At 41.2% G+C, this 19396-nt stretch overlaps 1 protein-coding gene across 1 annotated transcript in view; it reads left to right on the forward strand.

Moving 5' to 3' along the window:
- The window catches only part of ADGRV1 (adhesion G protein-coupled receptor V1), a 1990932-nt gene that overhangs the window by 208762 nt on the left and 1762774 nt on the right, over positions 1 to 19396 (forward strand). Inside the window, exons 7-8 of the mRNA XM_085632468.1 lie at positions 1685 to 2250; positions 11391 to 11661. Coding sequence (XP_085488594.1) covers positions 1685 to 2250; positions 11391 to 11661 — 837 coding nt within the window. The remainder of the gene's footprint in view (positions 1 to 1684; positions 2251 to 11390; positions 11662 to 19396) is intronic.

Consider the following 19396-nt stretch of genomic DNA (forward strand, 5'->3'; position numbering starts at 1 on the left):
TGAACACCTTGATATATTTTAATGTGTATATTGTCTTGATGCATGCTTATTGTGCAATTGAAACTGAATACAACATTTGTGATTGTTTGAACATTTCATTTATGTCCTTTGTTTCTCTCAAGATTGAACCTGTAGACTGTGCTTATTTATGAGATAACTGATACTTTTGTGAAGAGGAGTAATCTCTATCTCACATCTACTACTCTGTCCGTCCCAAAGGAAACCACTATTTCATTTATCCTCTGTAACTTGGGCCTTGCTTCTAAGACACATTGGAAAGGGTGAGGTATTTACCAATCCTGGTGAACATTAACTCTGTGTGGAGCAGTAGCTACTGGGTGTGGTAAATAATTCCTATTCTGCATCAAAATTCACATGTATCAGAATAAACTACATATTTTTCACTTGTTGCATTTTGGCCAGTTCGACCTGTCAAAACTCATCAAGGCAAATTTGTTGGTGTACGGTGTTTACCACACATCTTAGAATTGCAATCCATTCTCACACTGTGCAGTGATCAGAAACTACCCTACCATAATCACTTGGAATCATTTTTGTGTGTGATCTTGCTAATTTGTAAAGGGAGTAGAATTCAGCAGGGAAACCATTGAGTATAATTAAATAAAATATGCACAAGATAGGAGGATGGAATAGGAAGTATGGTTAATTTATCACATTGCGGGGAGGATTAAGTACTGCACTTGGTCAGGAGCGCATATGAGAGTTGACATTCCGTGGCTATTTAGACCATATCTACTCGCTGAGACTATCAGCAATAAATATAAATGACTGGGTACTCATATAATATTTAATTTCGCCTGCTCCCATTGCTTCAGGACTAGAACCAAAGTCACCAAAAGCCAAAGTTGCCAACTTAACTGCTCACCACCATACCCAGTTCACACATTCCAAGTTTTACAATGCTACACAAGTAGAAAAAGTTTTCAATATAAAAGAAGAATCTACTTGTTTATACTGTTGTATGCCGCTCTTCGCCCGGTTCTGTTTTCCATTGCCAGTCTCCCCATCTCTCTTTGCTTTGTTGTGTCTACATAAGCGCAGATGTATTTTTCTGAAGAGTATTGAGGGCACCATTTACATGCTCTGACCGACTTTGAAAGCTGTATGAGTTACATCCTGGATATGAAATTGGGTATGCAGACTAGCTTTCGTGGGTACATGATTTATAGGGGCTGCTTGGCATGTAGTTCTTTTTTGAGTGTCTTAGGTATTGAGACACTAAAGTGTTAAAGTTGTTTAATTCACTGAAACTGTCAATGCTGCCTGAGCCCATAGCTGCAGGTGAATTATCTTTGGGGTTCTTCTGACAGATCTATTAGGAGGTTTTGAGCAAATGCCTGATTTAATAAGGTGTATTGTACTGAGGTTGAGGTGGTGTTTGGATATTTTTTATTTTGATGCTGTATAGGAGTGATTAAAGAGCAACACCTTGTACTTCTGGTCTATATGAAAATGCTGTACATTTTAATCTCTTTGGGAACAGCAGTTGGTTAGTGCAGTTTATGAGTGTTTTTTATTGTGGTATGTTTTGCCGCTGGATCACACCAGTGGTAAAACTTCTCTATAAGAATGATGAAATGCAAAAAATTACAGAGTACTTACTTGATTCTCATGTCATCATGGATATCAATTTACCCTTGTATGTGTTTTCATTTTTTTATAGATACCTGAAAATGATGAAATATATACTGTGCGTTTGAAAAATGTGATGGGAGGTGCTGAAATAAACACCACAAGAAGTAGTTTTCAGATTAACATTACTAAAAATGACAGCCCGGTGCGATTTACACAGAGTGCTTACATGGTGCCTGAAACGGACACCATACTTTTTATCCAAGTAGTTCGTGGGAAGATCAATGGTGATTCCAATATTGGGTCTGATAGCTCTGAAGTCTCGATCCGTTACAGCATCTTAATGGGAAATTCTACAGCGCATGCGCGGCTTGACTCTGACTTTGTGGATCTTCAGCCAAACAGAACAATTGTTTTTCCACCTAAAGTCTATGAAGCATCTATTAGATTTCGAATCCTGGATGATGCCATCCCAGAAATTGCTGAGTCCTTTCAGGTAATGCTGCTTGAGGAGTCTCTGTTGGGTGATGCAGTTTTACAAAGTCCACGAGTTGTCCTGGTAACTATTGAACCGAATGACAAACCCTACGGAGTGCTGTCCATCAACAGTGTGCTTTTTGCTCAGGCAGTGATCATCAATGAAGACCTCACCACAAGGTATGTTTTTGAAACTTAGTGACAGTGTGATGCCCAGCAGAATATGTGATTTATTTTCAATATATCGAATTCCGGAATTTTTATGTCATGATAATGTGTATAATTTCATTGTAATGAAATAATGAGGGAGGGTTCTAGAACACAAACAAGAAGCTTTCACAATGGCACTGCAAAGCGTAACCAATACTGCTGCACCAGTAACATTTTAGTTTTTTAATATTTGTGACATTATAAGATGATAAAGTTAGGGATGTTAAAATGCAGTGAAACATCACTCTTTTTCTCCCTCGACATGTCTTTCAGATTTTTGTACACTATGTGTTAGATGCCATATAAAGCGTAACCACAGCAACGAAAGTTATTTCAGGGGGTCAGAAAACAGCTTGCTTCACTTTGTTTATGTATTCAGCCATCTTTTGAGGACTGTAATACTCCTATGTTAAAAACAACGTTTTAATTTTACTTTCAATATGTATTTGGTTAAACTTGATTGGTGTACAAAACATGGAAAGGTCAATTCTCTGAAAGATTGTGCAGCTGCCTTTTTGTACGGCAAATGACTTCATAATGCTATACCATTGTATGCTGTACCATCGCATCAAAGCTAGAACTTCAGAAGGGTAATGGTGAGATAAAGTGTCAATGTCAATTTCATTTTTTATTGTAAGGGAAGTCGTCCTATTAAAGTGTAGAGAAGGAGTTGCTTTAAGTCATTGAAATAAACAAGAACTTTGTAGTGCTGTGTGAAACTATATGGAATGCGGAGGCATTTATATTATAAGAAAAATTATTAGGTGACCGTCAGCAAAAATGTAGTTGCGATCAGAGTCAGAAATAGTTATTAAGTGTTTTACAACAACTGGACACTCAATCTGCAGGCATCCAACAGTTGTAGGTTTACATGTGCTTGTTGGGAAAAAAAAGCATGAACTGAATGCTGTATTGAGCCAGAAAACCAGCTGGCGAGCAAATGTTTGCCAGGTGAATTAAAGAAGAAGTTGTGACTAATGGTTGGCCTAATGGGATAATAGAGATAAGGTTAAAGCTTACAGTCAATACATTAAAATATGTTTAAACGAAACTCTGAGAAATTATAATCAGATTAGCAGTAGTTGGACCAATGTAAAGGAATAGATAATAAGTACTAGACTTATAGACACCAAACGTAAAGAAAAAAAATATGAACTGAATTCACTGAAGATTGTACCGTACTCAACTTGAACCATTTTTAATGACAAAGAATCAGTCCCTGATGGTATACTACTATATGTTTAGAGTAAGTATTTTATCAATGTTTATTAATTGTATAAAACATTCATTGTTTAAGAAATATTTTGAAACTGTAAGCAAAACAAATGTACTCATTACATTTGTCTAGATACATAAAACCAAAACGTGCATGGACACGTCTAACAAAATTTCTATTGAAAACAAAGCAGTCATTACACATAGTAAAAGTAAGGTGATGCACTGTCAACATCCAACAAACACATACATTCTTGGGTGTATAAAACCCTGTGGTATTTCAAGGTGGCCTAGTTTGTGGAGGGTAGAAATAATCATGCACCAGTTTCTTCAAGTCATGCAAATCTTCCGCTAGTATTTCATCCTTTTTTGTGTTTAGACGTGTATTTCTTCTGTAAATATGTACTCCTTCATACATTAGAGCAGCATTAAAAGTTTATGCTATGGCGTTAAAGCCAATTCATTAATCTATGCATTTTGGCTGACTGCAGCCCGGGTGCCTCTGCGTATATGTCCTGTTCCAAAATCGTTTCCATGCATGTACATGACAACCCAATGCCAGATCAGTTCCATTTGATTTATTACGCAATGCATGGCCACCGCAAGATCTTTACTGTCAATCGAAAGTTTCTCTTGAATCTCCTAGTGAAAAGTGCACTTCCTCTGTGTTTTTCCTGGGTGATGGTTGTCGGGGATCCACCCAAAGACTAATTACAAGTGTACCAAGAAGTAAGATTCAGATTACGGGAGACAAGAAACACTGCTCTCCTATGGCAGTTTTAGCATGTTTAGGTCTTGAAGGCATGTTGTATCTTGCAAGACATAGGATGTAGGTTTCATCATATTTGTGGATTGGTTCAATATATGCTTCCACTACTGACATCAGAGAGCTAATGTTTTTTGTAGGTTTCTATGGCATTTTAACATTAGCGCTCAATGGGCATACATGCTCTTCTCCTTCCTATTTCTCTTGCTGTCCCTATCCTACCCTGTCTCTCCATCCCCTTCCACACTACTTCCCCATTCATCTTGGTATTGTTCAGTGCCTCTCTCTCTAGCTCCTCACTTGCCTCACTCTTTCTTCTGCTCACTGCCTGCCACCTGCCGCTGCTGCTATAGGCTGTGACAATAGTTGTAGAATTGTGCTGCAACCATTTTTATAGCCAGTAGCGGAGTGCGACCATCTTGGAATTATATTTTTTGTGATACTTATAAGATTTCCTTCATACTGCAGCTAGACACATTATGGTGGCTATCTTGATATAGTATAGACGTATATATGGGTATCTGTAAACAATGGATGTGTTTCACAGATTGATTCTGAGTGACATCAAATAGACAACGAAAGCAAATCTCAAGTTGTCTCAGATTTCACTTAAAACCATGCGATGAAAACATCTCCTTTTTCACAGTTACATATCTTTAATTTTATAGTATGCATGGCCCATCCTATTGTCATCAGCTGTATAGGAATAAATGATTCATGAAGAGCAGTACAAAAGTGTGCTTTGACTGCAGCCCCAGCCCCAGCCCTAGGTCAACCTTAATGTCTTGCTACCAACTCCCCTCACTATATGGCCATCCTGTCACTCCACCCTCCAAAAAAGTAATAGGTTCTGTCCTCCTGCTGCCCTCCCTCATCAGATACCAGCCACAAACCCACACAACCCTCTTTCCAGTTCCCTTTCACTCCCACAACCAAAAGAAAAAAAAGGTTTTACCGGAATTTCTGCCACCTACACCCGCTACCCTCTATATTTATTCCCTCTCCCTAACCCAAATTGGAAAAACAACCTGGTGTCCTGCCACACACCTTGCCACCCTCTCTTTAGTTCTATCCCTACTCAAATACATGTATAAGACCTCACCTCCAGTCCCCTTCTGCACTATTACTCCTCTTCCCCACCAATGTTATGCTCTTTGTAGCCCAGAAACTTTGCCCATTCAAATGTAATGGATGTGTGAAACATCTTTTGTGTTTAACTTATGTGACATAGTAGGAATGAACAATATGATACAGAATCCAGTATTCATGTTGCTGGCTCTCTATGAGAGCCATACATAACAATGTTCGATTGTATACTTGCTATATGTTTCCAAGATGGCCATCACGTTGCATCTAGATGCAACATAAAAACCATCATAGAAATATACAAAATGACATTCGAAGATGCCTGTGCGCTTTTGTCTTTGGCAATTCTTGTGCCACAATTCTACAAGCATTGGCAAAGCCAATACTTGCAGTAAACATTGACGATATATTACCGAATATCGAGCTTCAAATATCTTTTTAAAGAAATATCAATGCAAGGGAATCTTAGCAACTATATCAACTACACAAATATCATAAGGGTAAGTACTTAACTCAATAGATATTTACCTCAACTATATATATAAGTATTTTCAGAGTACGTGGATGTGGAATTAATAATAGAGGAAGAGGTGTGGCGCAGCGGCCAGGGTGCCTGACTCCAGACCACCGTGTTCACGGTTCGGTCCCCGGCGGCAGGTTAGCCCAGCACCATGTGACTCTGGGCAATAGCTTGCTTAATCTTCCCGATGGCCCTCAGCGCCGGGACACCTCTCTGGAGGTAGCTGTGCGCTGTACAAATGCTGGCATTTTAGTAAGTCTATACTTAGTTAGTATATATTAACCTTCACAATATTTTAGTAGTTTTTCATCTACAAGATTTTTGTAGCACAATATTGTTATGTTCAATATTTTGACATACAACCTCAGTGGCAAAGCAAGGCCGATTGACTTTGGTTATGAATGTTTATTGTTTCACACCACAATATTTCCATTTCTATGCACTTTAAATAACAGGAATTTCCATTCGTCAATAGGGTGACCGATTAAGTTGGTGTTGCCAGTATTCAATCTCTTGGCCTCAAGATCATAGGAGATGTCAGGAGCAAGTATTTATTCCAATGATCCATCATGCCAGATAATCTCACTTTTTCCATTATGAAGTAAAGTGGAAGGTTACTCTCTCAATTCTTGATATTTTGAGGCTCTTTTTTGCAGTAACCAAGAGCAAACTGAGGCAGTTAGAAAGACTTAGATGGCATTTGAGGGGACTGCTTGGAGTAGGTTTGCTGCCTTATTGTGCACTGTGTGGACAATGAGAAAATCAGAAAAAGTAGTCTCAGTTGGTAGCATGTACTCTTAAAAACTCAAGCTTTTTGAATAAGAAACACTCTAAAGCATTTGACTTGCGGCTGCAATGAGGTAGGAGAACAGAATAGAGAAGAGCATTGATACATAAATTTGTTCCAGCAAAGAGTAAATTTGAATTAAAAAGGGCAATCTCTCTTTTCTCTCCATTGGATTCCATTAATACACTCCGGGGAGGAGGCCAACCAAGTTAGACCTGGGGCAGCAAAAGTCAATGCATAGATTATTTTTAACCCTTTTCCCCTGAGCTAAACGTTGTTTAGCCTGATATAGGTACCTGATCATATCATCTCAGTTTAAAGATCAAGACAAAACAACACATCAATTAATGGCATGTGCTGATGTATCATTTTCATATCCGACAGGAAAAACATAAAATTCACAATTTTCAATTTTTTTAGAGGAGAACAAGTAGGAACTTAGAAGTGCATGCCTTGTATCTCATTATGGAATATGGTGTATAAGTGAAGTAGAGCCAACATTTGGCAATACTTTCCGAGATGCCTGAATTTTGGCCCATGCCTGGCTGCCACTTCAGCTAAGCATCTGCGCTTTGTTATAATATTCATTGCAGGATTTCCAATTCCAACACAGCAGCTGTACTCATGGCCTGGTCCTTCCATAATCTGACTGTGAATTGTGACCTACAGGTTCTAAAAAATGAATGAAACAACAGATTTGTGGAAGAAATTATGCCCTTCTCTATGATGTCGCCATTTCTTTATGAATATTGGTAACATCATTTCTCCAGTTTTTTTTTGCATGTCAATTGCCAGACCACGTACTGGGGCCACAGAGCAAACATGGGCTAATGGGTCCCAACCGTGGTGGTTGAGGTAATTTGCGCTTGGTGTAATGGGGTCTGTTCTATTGCACACTAGGCCAATTAACTCCTTCCTGTTTTGATTCTCCCTCTAGTGAGAGAGAGTAGCTAAAGGCTTCCCAAGAAAGAAATGTGCGAGGGGGCAAGAACTCAGATTTCACCAATGAACCTACAGACACTATTAAAGCTGTTCAATCCAGTACTTCTCTCGTAAAACAGCAAAACGTAATACTACATGTAGCTTTGGGGTTCAGGTATACAGCGTTCTTCTACTTGTTACGGGCAAGATCAATACATCAGGGCTTACACCTACCCAGAACTCTGATGAGGATGTTATCCCCACCCTAGTATAGTATTATCCTGCCAATCCTGCAGTTACCGCCCGCCTTTACAGAACGCCTGCTTAAAGTGAATATCCGGTGAGAATCGACTCATATGCATTACTCTGCGCTGGTTATAAAATCAATCAGCCAGTGCAGCTACCAATAGGTATGTTCAGCTTCATATATTGCTAGGAGTTTGGGTGGGCCAATGTTTCAGTTTGTAGTTCTAGAGCAAAATAAAGTCTCTAATTTTTCCAGGCCCTGTCACATTGCCTATCTTAGCGAAACACAGTTCGGCATGTGGTGGTCATCTGTGGTCCTCGCAATCACACTGTAAAGTCCTCCTACAGAGTCAACAGGGTTGCAGAGGTGGCCCTGACTCTCAGGTCACATGGGACATTATGTGCAGCAAGCTGCATCAGCAGTCTGCCCAGGTTCTTTGTATTCACACGCTAAAGTACTCTGATAGCTGGAACTTGGTCGAGTAGGAGGCCTTGCCATTTGGTCTCATTAGAACTATGGCACAGCAGGCCTGAGACCAGCATTTGCTTTTTCCAGGGCAGTTGCTGACTTTTGGGGATGTTGCAGCCTCCTTGGTTTTCGATCACACCATTCATCTGAGGCGACATTTCAGAGATGCCCAACTGCTTACTGATTATGATGATTATTGCTTGACATAGTCACCAAATGAACCACAAACGGTGAGCATGGTACCCTCATTCATCTTGAGGGTTAGCCAGGGGTACTGCCATTCACAAGTCGGTTTCTTAGCGGTGTTCCCGACAATGGGAGCATGTCTGAGTTTCACTTTCTCCAGTCTGTCCTCCTGAAGGACCAGGCACTCTCCTTCCCTCTCTGAGCAGAGAGGCATGTTTTTACGCATAAGGCAGACCTGATTCCCCACAAGTTGCACAGACTTTAGGTGATGTCTCCTTATCTCTGGGAGGCTGGGTATGAAACAGACCCCAGCCCATGCTGCACCGCAGTTTTTAAATAGTTTGTGGAGCACTTGCTCTCATAATCAGAAAGAACTCTGAACTGAAAGAAAGTAGTATGGCATGGTTATCACTTTAATACTCATTTTCCAGACAGGGTATGTTGGTCAACTGTCTATAGTTCTGGAACTGTATTGGGGTGGTTTCCTTTCAAATATAAATTTCTAGCAGTAGTGTAGATATAGTCTAGGTACAAGGTAATGACTCTCAAGGCTGGTAGTGATGATACTGGTGCTAAAGAGAAGTATCCAAACCAAGGGCACATTGAAACATGTGAACTCTGCATTTGCCTGTCATGAGCCTTCCTGAAGTGGCAATAAGGGATAGATAAAAAGGCAGGATCTGCCTAGAAATGTTATCACCTTTAGCAACATGTCTGTTGTGCCCCCTTTCCCCTATCACCCGCCAAATAGCAGTGCTAATAATGGATTATTCAGCAACCACTTGCGAAAAGGATCTCCTGAAATGTCTTAAAGGCTCTCTCTCCATCCTTTTTTACTTCAGTCTCAGTGATGCAGGCAATGCACTTCAATTGTCTGGGTAAGCCACACCCACACTTCATTATTTGCTATGTGGAAACACAGGCCATTTAAAATGGATCCTTCTAGTCACAGCAATCATACTGACACTACACACAGAGTCTCACTAAATTAACCACAGCATGGATAAAAACACTATTATGGCATTTAGATAGCTAAAGCCACATTACTGTAAGAACTTGGTGGACATTGGATGTACCGTAAACCTAAAAGCATGTGGGATGAGTTTTTGCATCCTATCACTGGAATTCACTTTCTTAAAAACTTTTACATTTGAGTGGGCAAGAATTTTGGGGGGAAAACATAGCTACGCAAAACAAGAATATATCACCTACAAACTGATTCCGTAATACTAGCTTCCAAGGGTCAGGCGACTTCTACTTATGATTTCCTCACTGGTCATTGTGATATTAACCAACTTGATGATTCCTTTTTGGCATGTCCACCATTCTGTGGCAGTATCTCCTCAAGTCTGAAAAGGAAAAACATGAGAAAGTGCATACAATCTGGAAAATCCTGATAGAGGCAAATAATTCGAATTTCAAACATCCAATTTATGGATTTCTGCTCCGCCTATGTTCAAAAACCATCCTAGCTATCGCAATAAAGTGCACATGCAGTATCCGGGTGACATTCAATTGGATCACATAAATTCTAGCACCAGCACTCTAGAAATAAACATATATCGCAACACTTTTGATCACTGGTGGACACATGAGGTTACATATTACTTCACATCAGGAATAAATCTGTGGCTGCGGATATTGTAAACTTTTCAGTTTATTTCTGGTGCAAAAGAAAAGACCAAATCAAGGAGCGGCTTGATGAATTACGCAGAGCTGAAATCTTGCTCACCACTACAATTAGGGAGGGAGGGGCCATAACCCCAATTCAAACTCAGGTAGCACGCATCAAAGTTTCAGTGCAGGAGTTTTTTGGGCAGGACCTGGCGGCCAAATGCCTGCAGTTCCGCTCAACAATGTTCGAGTATGGGGAGAAGTCTGGGCGGGTTCTTGCCAAACGGCTTCAACAGCGTGGGTTAGCCAACCGTATTACCAGGATTCAGGATCCTTTGGGGGTCACTCATGAGACCCCTGAAGGGGTCCTATCAGTTTTTTCCGAATTCTAACGCTCCTTATACACTGAGGATGCTATTCCGCATACACTGGATCGTGAATTTGCTGTCTTTATTGAGGGTCTAGACACAGTTAAAATTCTGGACCATCAGAATATGGTCCTGGAGGCCCCAATTCAATGGGATGAAGTGGTTTCAGCAATGAATTCACTGGCTAGTGGGAAGGCTGCGGGTCCTGACCTTATTCCTTTGGAGTTTTACTGCACATTTCGCCTAGTAAACAGATTCAGATGAAAATCTGTGAACAGTGTATCCACTGTTGGATGTTCCAAGAGCTGATATGCAGAAGTAGTGACCTCCACAGACACTCCAAAGGGCACTGAATTGAGAACCGAAGTGTTTCATTAATCATGTAGTTGAAAACTATATTTGTCTGGTACACATTTGGAGTTAGTGCTTAAAAGATTTACTCATTGTCCATGCAAGGTGACCTTATTCCACTCCTCTATCAACGTTTTTTTCAAAGCAACAGAAAAAGTAACGAAGTGTTACATTAGAATGGGCTACTAGGTAAGGTGGTATAAAAGGCAGGAGGTTGATCTCAGCTGTGGAGGTTATGTAGTATGTGTGTACTTATGAGGTGTTTTTATAGCACATACCAAGCCTAACTCAACGAAGGCTGTATTGAGTTGAAGGCAAAGATACAATTGGATATTGAATCTGTGTGATGGGTGCGGAGTTCTGAGAGGTAGGTGGACTGTACTGTGATGTAATGTTCTGAAGACACATGAATCCAGAGTTGTTGTTCTGGAGGCTGTTTCTTTCTTGCTTGTACTTGTTGTCTGTTGGTAGTGTTCGAAGGGAACACTACTACACTATGTTTCAAAAAAGGTCTAACTAAATGAGGCTGTTGATTGAGCACATAATAGTATTGTGTTTATTGTTTTCGTTCCCGACTGTAGAGTTGAAGGAATCACAGTTGTACGAAATGGTGGAACACACGGGAATGTGTCTGTAAACTGGATTATAACACGCAACAGCTCGGACCCCTTGCCGGTCACGACGGACCTCTGGCCTGCATCTGGAGTCCTACATTTTGCTCAAGGGGAGATGCAGGCACCCATTATTCTAAATATAATTAGTGATGAAACTCCAGAAGAAGCAGAGACTTATTTGCTCAGAATCTTGGAAAATACAACTCAAGGTGGTGCAGAAGTGGGGAAGCCAGCAGATGTAAGTATGCTGAGAAAGCATGAGTGACTGAGAAATTAATCTAAGAGCAGCAAAGTTCAATGCACAAATCATTGTTTCAAAATCTAGTCTGTACAATAAAATACCATATTTGAAATGGACCCTGTAAAATTGGAATGATGTCTAATTTAGCTCACATTTATTTGCACCAGCCTACCTTTAAATGTGCGTAAATCTGTTTTAAAAGTACTCCACAACAGCATGTCATTTAAAAATCTAACACATTTCTCCATTTTGATTACAGTCTATCTCCTTTGATGCACATTTTTTCATGACAAGGATTACCTTAGTTAACTTATTTGCTATCATAAATTTGTTTATCCATTGATACTTTGATTTCTTCTAGCCAGATGAATACTTTTACACAGCATTGGCATGCTGGGGTCTGCCCACAGATTATTGATGAACACATCAAGCATTATTGGGACAGGGATGTTCCCTGGATGGTATGCAGGTGTGAGCCCATGCACTAAATGCCGACTACATATGAATCTGATATCCTTTTTGTTTGGCCAAGCAGCATGCTAATATAGTGTGTGTGCTGAGGCCCAGGGTTTCCATGGTAAAGCCAGTGTTGTACCAAGCATACTCTTTGTAGCAGTAAACTAGTGTCCATGTCTTGGGTGGATGACATACAGTGGCATTGGCAACAGACTGATTATTGAGGATTTATTGTTTTGGGCAGACACTTTTTATCTGACTTATAGGAGTGCAGTCTCCTAACTCACTAGTGTTACGTTTCCCTGGGATGTTGTGGGTCTGCAGGAATGCCTTTACTGGTAAACGGATCTATAAGTACTACTAGACACAGAAACTGGGGGAGGAACAGAGAAAGGTTGTAAAGGAGAAATCCAGGACTGGTGCTGTGTGTCTGTGACTTCTTCTGTTGCTGTGAAACTTGGATCGATCTAACAAGCTGTAAGACACAAGTCAGAAGGTCAGTGCAAACAAAACCTGGATGCAGCATACAGATATCAGCTGAAACAAGGTGTACAGATTCCAGCAGTGGAAGATGCAATGATGAGCCTAAAGCCAACCAGGAATCCAGCAGAGACCCTGGGACACTGCTGGACACACACACAGGTAAGACTTTACAAGAAAAGGGATTGAACAGACAAATACCTAAGGGCAGACTAACAACGGACTAACAACGGGACCAAGGGAAACAAGAAGGAGAAAACAACAAATGGTGCAGGATACAAAACAGAAGCAAACCATAGTGAGGATCCGAAAAATCAATGCATCCACACAACACATTGCCAGGCACAAAGCTAGGGTTCTACCCCTCCTGACTTGTAAATTCCCTTAACCAAGGAAGTGAAGAAGTATGCATTCTCATGACATTGGCAGTCTTGTGTCCCTCCCTCCCCCATTGAAACTTCTACAAACCCATTCTTCAAAGCTTCTAGTCCCTGAGTACCTGTTGACTAACCTGATTCTAAACTGATTCTTGATACGCCGACATGTCATGTGTGTTTGTTGAGTGCAGTGTGAATAGTAGATGTGTGGCATATGGTTCACTGTGAGACTCCTTGTGAGTATGATTGCTGTGACCAGTGGGATCCATTTTGGATAGCCCCTGGTTTCAACATGGCACAAAATGGAGGGCAGATGCAGTAAAGTGTATTCCCTTCAGTTCTGTGCCTGGTGGGCGTAGACTCAGACAAGGAAATGATAAAGGAGGGAGACAGGACCTCTTTTCAAAGTTCACTGTGAACCTTTTAGCAAAGAGTTGCTAATTCCTCATACTCACTGCCATTTGGTGGTTCATAGGGGAGAGGAGGTGAGCAAGCAGATTCGTTTGTTAAAGCTGAGAACCTTTCTGGGGAAAGTCTGCCTTTTACCTGAACCTGATACCACTTCTTGAAGGCAGATGGCAGTCAGTGTAGAAATCTTGCGCTTAATTGTGCCCTTGTTTTGGAAGCTCCTACTAGAGCCAAGGAAGGGATTGCTCCCAGAGTATTTAAATAGCTGCTGGGAAACCAGGACTATTCAAAGATCTGCTGTGCAACCAGGACTGTCTGACAATTAGCCTACCTCAGGTGAGAGGACATCACCTGCTGGAGTAGGTTTGGGAGTGGTTGGTGCCTGGAAGCCTGCCTGCACAGAGAGAGAAGAAAAGTGCCTGGTCCATCAGGAGGACAGACAGTCCAGAAGGAGAAGGCCAGCTATATTTCCATTGTGAGGAACACCCAGAAAAAGGAGGCATATGTCACCATCATCAAACAGTGTGACCCGACACTGCAGCTGCCGATGTCTTCAATTAGGGCCCAGAGTCTTCAATTGCTAAGAAGGAGACAGTTGATCCCTAGCTTGCCGTTCTTCAACTTTGATGAGACCAGAGAGGCAGGTAAACCTCCATGACCTTACTCCACTGCTGAAACGCTTTGCTGTGCCAGAAGCAAGGATGACCAGCATATGACAAACGGCTTTCCAAGGCAAGTACCGTGGGCCGTGCCTGGAAGACTGAGGGAAGGTCGCTTGCTCAAAACTGCATAGTTTAACTTGACTAGTAGGCTGCTTGAACTCTTAGTAATTTATAAGACTGAGCAGACCTTCATGTCAATTGCATTAAACCAGAGATTCTATATGTACTGCACTTGATATTCCCCTTAAGCCGAACATGCATGCATGCACCGTGACCATCTTTGAATGCTTTTTCCTAGCTTTAGGTAAAATGATTCAAAGATAGTTGTACATGCATGTGCATGCATGGAGGCTATTTGGTAAATGAAAAAGCCTAGGCAAAGTGCAGTAGTGGAGAAGAAGAAGCTCCACACCAGTAAAAGATATACTCCAGTCAGTTTAATGCAGTAAAAAAGCTCCAACCGCCATCCAGAAAGAACAAGCCTTACTAACTGTATAGAACCTATACCACATTTACAAAAATACATTCAAAAATAGATTATATACAAGGAATACTAGAGCACAACCTCAGATACCATACACATCTACTTTTAAACCACCCTAATAAAAATGAACCTCTAAAGAATGGGTAAGGGAAATGTTCACAGGACTGAAGCCCTGCTGAAGATGGGTCTGGTTGTTGCTGCATCTGGACGTCGAGGTCTTCGCAGTCTTAGATTGCCAGAGGTAAGGGTGACCTTTTCCAGCAGCCACATTGCCGCCGACACTACGTAGTGCCTAAGTAGAAGGTGCCTTCCAAAAGGAGCACCAAAAGCGAAGAAAATGTCCTAAGGTAGAGAACATCCACTATGGCAGTGACATTTCAGATGCCTTTGGCTCTTGGAGGTCCAACTGAGGAGGAGGAGGCAATCCAGCTAGAATCAAGAGGCGCTGAAGAGTGCACTAAGGAGATTAGGAAACCAGGATAATGGAAGAGTCAACAGACAGCACTAACAAACTCCAGTAACTCCAAGAGAAGGTCAGAAGGATGGATCACAATGAAGGAACAACTCAGTGTGACACAGTGAGCAGACATGGTTTCCCCTTTTCTATAGAGAAAAAAGTGAAAATAAATCTAGAAACGGGGCCTCCATTTTGGTCTGGGAGAATCTTCACAGATTGGTGTTTAATGGTGGCCATCTTTGTTTGTAAAGAATATACTTTCCCAGAGGATTGATTGAAGCATTCTGGGAGGGTGGAGACAACAGGAAGAGGGAGATGCTGTTGCGTCTCCACGGTTGATCCTAGAGAGAAGACTGCAGGGAGACAACATCGGTGTGCCAGCTGCCATAAGGTAAGATTTAGTAGGGAGTGTGGAGCCACCTGCACTCCTGAGGTCTCTCCTGCACCCAAGATGCTCAAAGAGTAGCATGTCCCACCCGCCGAAGGGCAGATTCTTCTAATGGCAGTGGGCAGGGAGTCTAGTGCTGCAATGAAGCTACAGAAAGAGGTTGAGAATTTAAGGAAAATCTTAATTTCTAATTAGAATTATATGATTCAGGGTCCAAATATGTCAATTTTCTAATTTCACAGAATAATGAAATGATTTTGAGTGAAGAAGAATATTTTGAATCTCCACTACTCTTTTCGGAACTTTTACTACTATTTCATCACCCACTTTTACATCAATATTTTTTGTCTCTTTGCATTAATGAAAGCAAGTTTTCCTTTTCTCTGGAGCAAATAGCTCGTCCTTCGTATAGCCTCCAGCACTCCATCAAGAAGAGTGGCAGAAGATACAATTCCTTTCATAAGCGAAGTGAAAGAACTCCAGTTAGCTTAAGTTCCATTTCAATGGAATAGTGATAAGGCACAACGTTCCTGTAGTGTTCCAATACACTTGTTGATGTTGAAGCTTGCAACAGATGAATGAGGTCATGTAGGTGTCCAGTCCTTGACAAAGGGTAGTAATTGCGGAGAAGGATTCACACAGTAGAAAACAATATCTGGTATAATGCATCAGAGGAAGCTCCAACCACCGCCCTAAAGCGCAAGCCTTACTAACAGTGCAGAACCTACAACAGTTTCACAAAAGCCAAAAATACGTTCCAATACAGAGTAAACAAAAGAATGACAAGACCACAAAGCCCTGATGCCACTAGGTTTGCACCCACTGTTACAAGTGAGAGCTATTAGTTTGGCGAATGCCAGTTGACAGAGGGTATTGATTGCCACTCAAAGGAGCAATCTCTGTTTAGGTCTCAAATCTGTGCCCAACTCCTCCTCATCAAAGCATCCTCTTTCGTTGATGCAGTCAGGCTTAGTCCCTTCAAACTGCAGAAAGACCTCTGCTTGGTTTGTATATAAAAGAGCTGCACGGCTGGTAAAGTATCTCTTGTTTTCACTTTCTGTACCTGCCGTTTTTCTTTACCTTATCAAACCTTAGATTTTTTTGAGTACTTTAATACGTTTTAGAACGTGATAGATGTCGTTACCACTGGCAAGCATCTCCCCTTAAAATAGCATTCTCCTATTCCTGCTTTAAGATGTGTTTGTTTTCAAGAGAGAGGCAAGAACGTTTAACCCCTTGTGTTCCCCGCCCTTTCCACGCCCTGTGCCGGGCGTTTCATTAGCGGGCGGGGCTCATGACGAGATAGTCTCGTCATGGGCACAGCGCAACCGCGGCCCATGACGAGACCATCTCGTCATGGGCACTCAAGGGGTTAAGGGAGTCTTTGTGGGCATTCAGAGCATTTCTATTATGCAACAACTTTTATATACCACCTTCTTACAGGATACAATGGCCCTTCTGTCATAATTTACTTTGCACACGAATTCTTCTTGACATGTTACCAAACCACTGAATCTCTCATCCTCCTATTTAAAAAAGAATCCTACTCAATGATTGCATACCTCGCTGTTAAACTCTTTTTTAATAGTGAATTGAAGTTGTGTTCATACTGCAGAACGTTTCCAAGGGGCAGAATAAGTGTTTCAGCCCATTAATTTGCAGCCATGGGGCATTTTGGAATTTAAGATTGAGCCAGAGATTCTTGTGCAGCCCCTTCTGTATTATGGGATTGTGCTGAGCATATTTTGCACCTCCCATCATAAGTATAGGAGCATGGCCTATGCAAACGAAGACATTTATTTGCCTCTGTGCCTGAACTGAGCCATTTGTGGGCACAGTGGTAAACAGACTGTTGTGAGCCACATGCAAAGTGACGCAAGTCAGCGCACCCTTGAAGCCTGCCCATGGGGAGGGGGTGCCAATGTAGACCCCTTGGCGACCTTCGTAGGCTGGTGCAGACACAATGTTTCCACCTGCATGTAGACCCGTGCCTCCTCTTCAAAGTGCTGCTCGTCAATCTGCTTTAAAGACAGACCGTCGGTTTCTACCTGCTGATTCGCCCTTAAATGCTGAGTTGTTCTATGTGTAGCTGCAAGTTTGCGGTTGAAGAGGAGACATCACATTTTGTTTATAATATGGTACACTATCACTGTTTGCCCTGATGGTCACTATTGATGATGTACCTGGCAGAAACCGGGATAATGTGCTATTTAACATAATATGACCCCTAAAGTCATTCAAGAGACCACAGTGTGTTGGGAAATATGTTTGTTGCAATCTTTCCCGTTCCCTCACATTCCCTTTCCCCCCCCCCCTCTTCCCTGCCATATGGGACTGCCCGGTGGTAGAACGTTGAGGCTGAAGCTCACGTTGGAATGTTAGAGTCCTGAGCGGAGGCTGAAGGATCTGTACTAATAAACTCCTTCCTCCTGAACTCTTCTGGATCGGAGTGTCATTTTAACAATGTTCATGTTGTGTAAATTTTATCCAGGGTTTAGACACTTATTACAATCTAATTATGGTATTAAGACTTTCTTTGTAGTAGTCATTACTTAGATTTTGAATAACTTAGATAGATTTTCCTTTATGAATTTAATTCTCCAGGAAGTTTTAAATGCTTTGAACTCATGACCATGGTATTCTGATGAGCCAAATGGTGTTTGTGGTGGGCGTGTCACAACCCTCCTTTGCTAATCTACAATACAATTAGCAAAGAGTTACCTTTCCAAGTGATCCTATCCTTCCTCCTTTTCTTTAACACTTATATTGGAAACTTCTATGTTATTTTCAACTGCTATGGTAAATTTGTACTACTATGCTGGTAGCATCCACGTAGTGGGATTCTCTGTGGTCCCATTTTAATGCCCTGATATTCTCTTTAGTTTTTTTCTTACTGAGCCCTCTTTTGTTCAAAATGACTTTTGGCTAGCAGTCCAGTTGTTTGTATTTGTTAGGCTGTACTTTTTCATTCACCTTTATCTCTATATATGTATTTATATAATTATCTTACCAATTGTAAGATACACAAAATGCTCTATGATCTTTGGCATACATCAAATGAATCATACCGCAAAGAGGTTAATTAACCCAACTAATTTCGCTCCTATTTAGAGCATACACAAATTTTACATTCCCTCCATGGGAATTATACATTTAGCTGCACCACCCTCGGTATCATTATTTTTGTTTTGGGAGCTCTCATCTGGTGCAGGGTAAGCTGCCCTTCTAAATCTCAGCTTCAGTAGTTTTATTGTGAATTTAGCAGGCATAAAGAACAACATTTTGGCAGATAGGTATATCCTTCAAGTCTTACCGCCCAAATCCTATCTTGATTTTAAAAGGAAGAACTAACACGCACCCTCCCATCCCACCACCCCTGACCACTCACTTATAAAATTGAAAATATTATCATGCTTCAGTCACTCTGGCACACTAGTGTCTCAAACCTGGCTATCGTGGTGTAATCAACAAGGCCTAAAGCTGTGAGACAACGGCCCTTTAATCTTTGTTTAAGTGTTGTAAAACTGGATAATATAGTTTGTTAAATTGCCAGACTTATCTGCCAGACGAACTATGTGCAATTTTCTCATGACTCAATAGGAAAAACAGTTTGTTCAGCCAAAGTTCATAGGACGGTGTAGTGGTCTGACCCCCAAAGTGGCAAAACAATATGCATGACCACCAATAAGAGGTGGGATATTCAACTGCAGTTCAAAGGAACTATTCATTCTGCAGGTCTGCCCAGCAGAGCAACTTTAGGTAATTTGTCTATGATTTGGCCATGGATTTAATAGATGGCTAGGAAGATCTTGTCTGAGAAATCCTGCCGTTGTGGTTATGCCCACAGTATATGTAACAAGGATCCCACTTCGCCACAGGCCCTTCAGCAGGTGTTGGGGTATGCCTGGTCAATAATGTAGTTAATGTAGCCGTGCAGGTTGCCATTGAAATAGCATTTTATAAAGAATCTCCTCACCTCTGGTGTAACAAGTTAAATTATTAGTCCATATATTTCACACC

Source organism: Triturus cristatus, chromosome 2_1 (genome assembly GCF_964204655.1).
Source record: "Triturus cristatus chromosome 2_1, aTriCri1.1, whole genome shotgun sequence".
Lineage (NCBI taxonomy): Eukaryota > Metazoa > Chordata > Amphibia > Caudata > Salamandridae > Triturus > Triturus cristatus.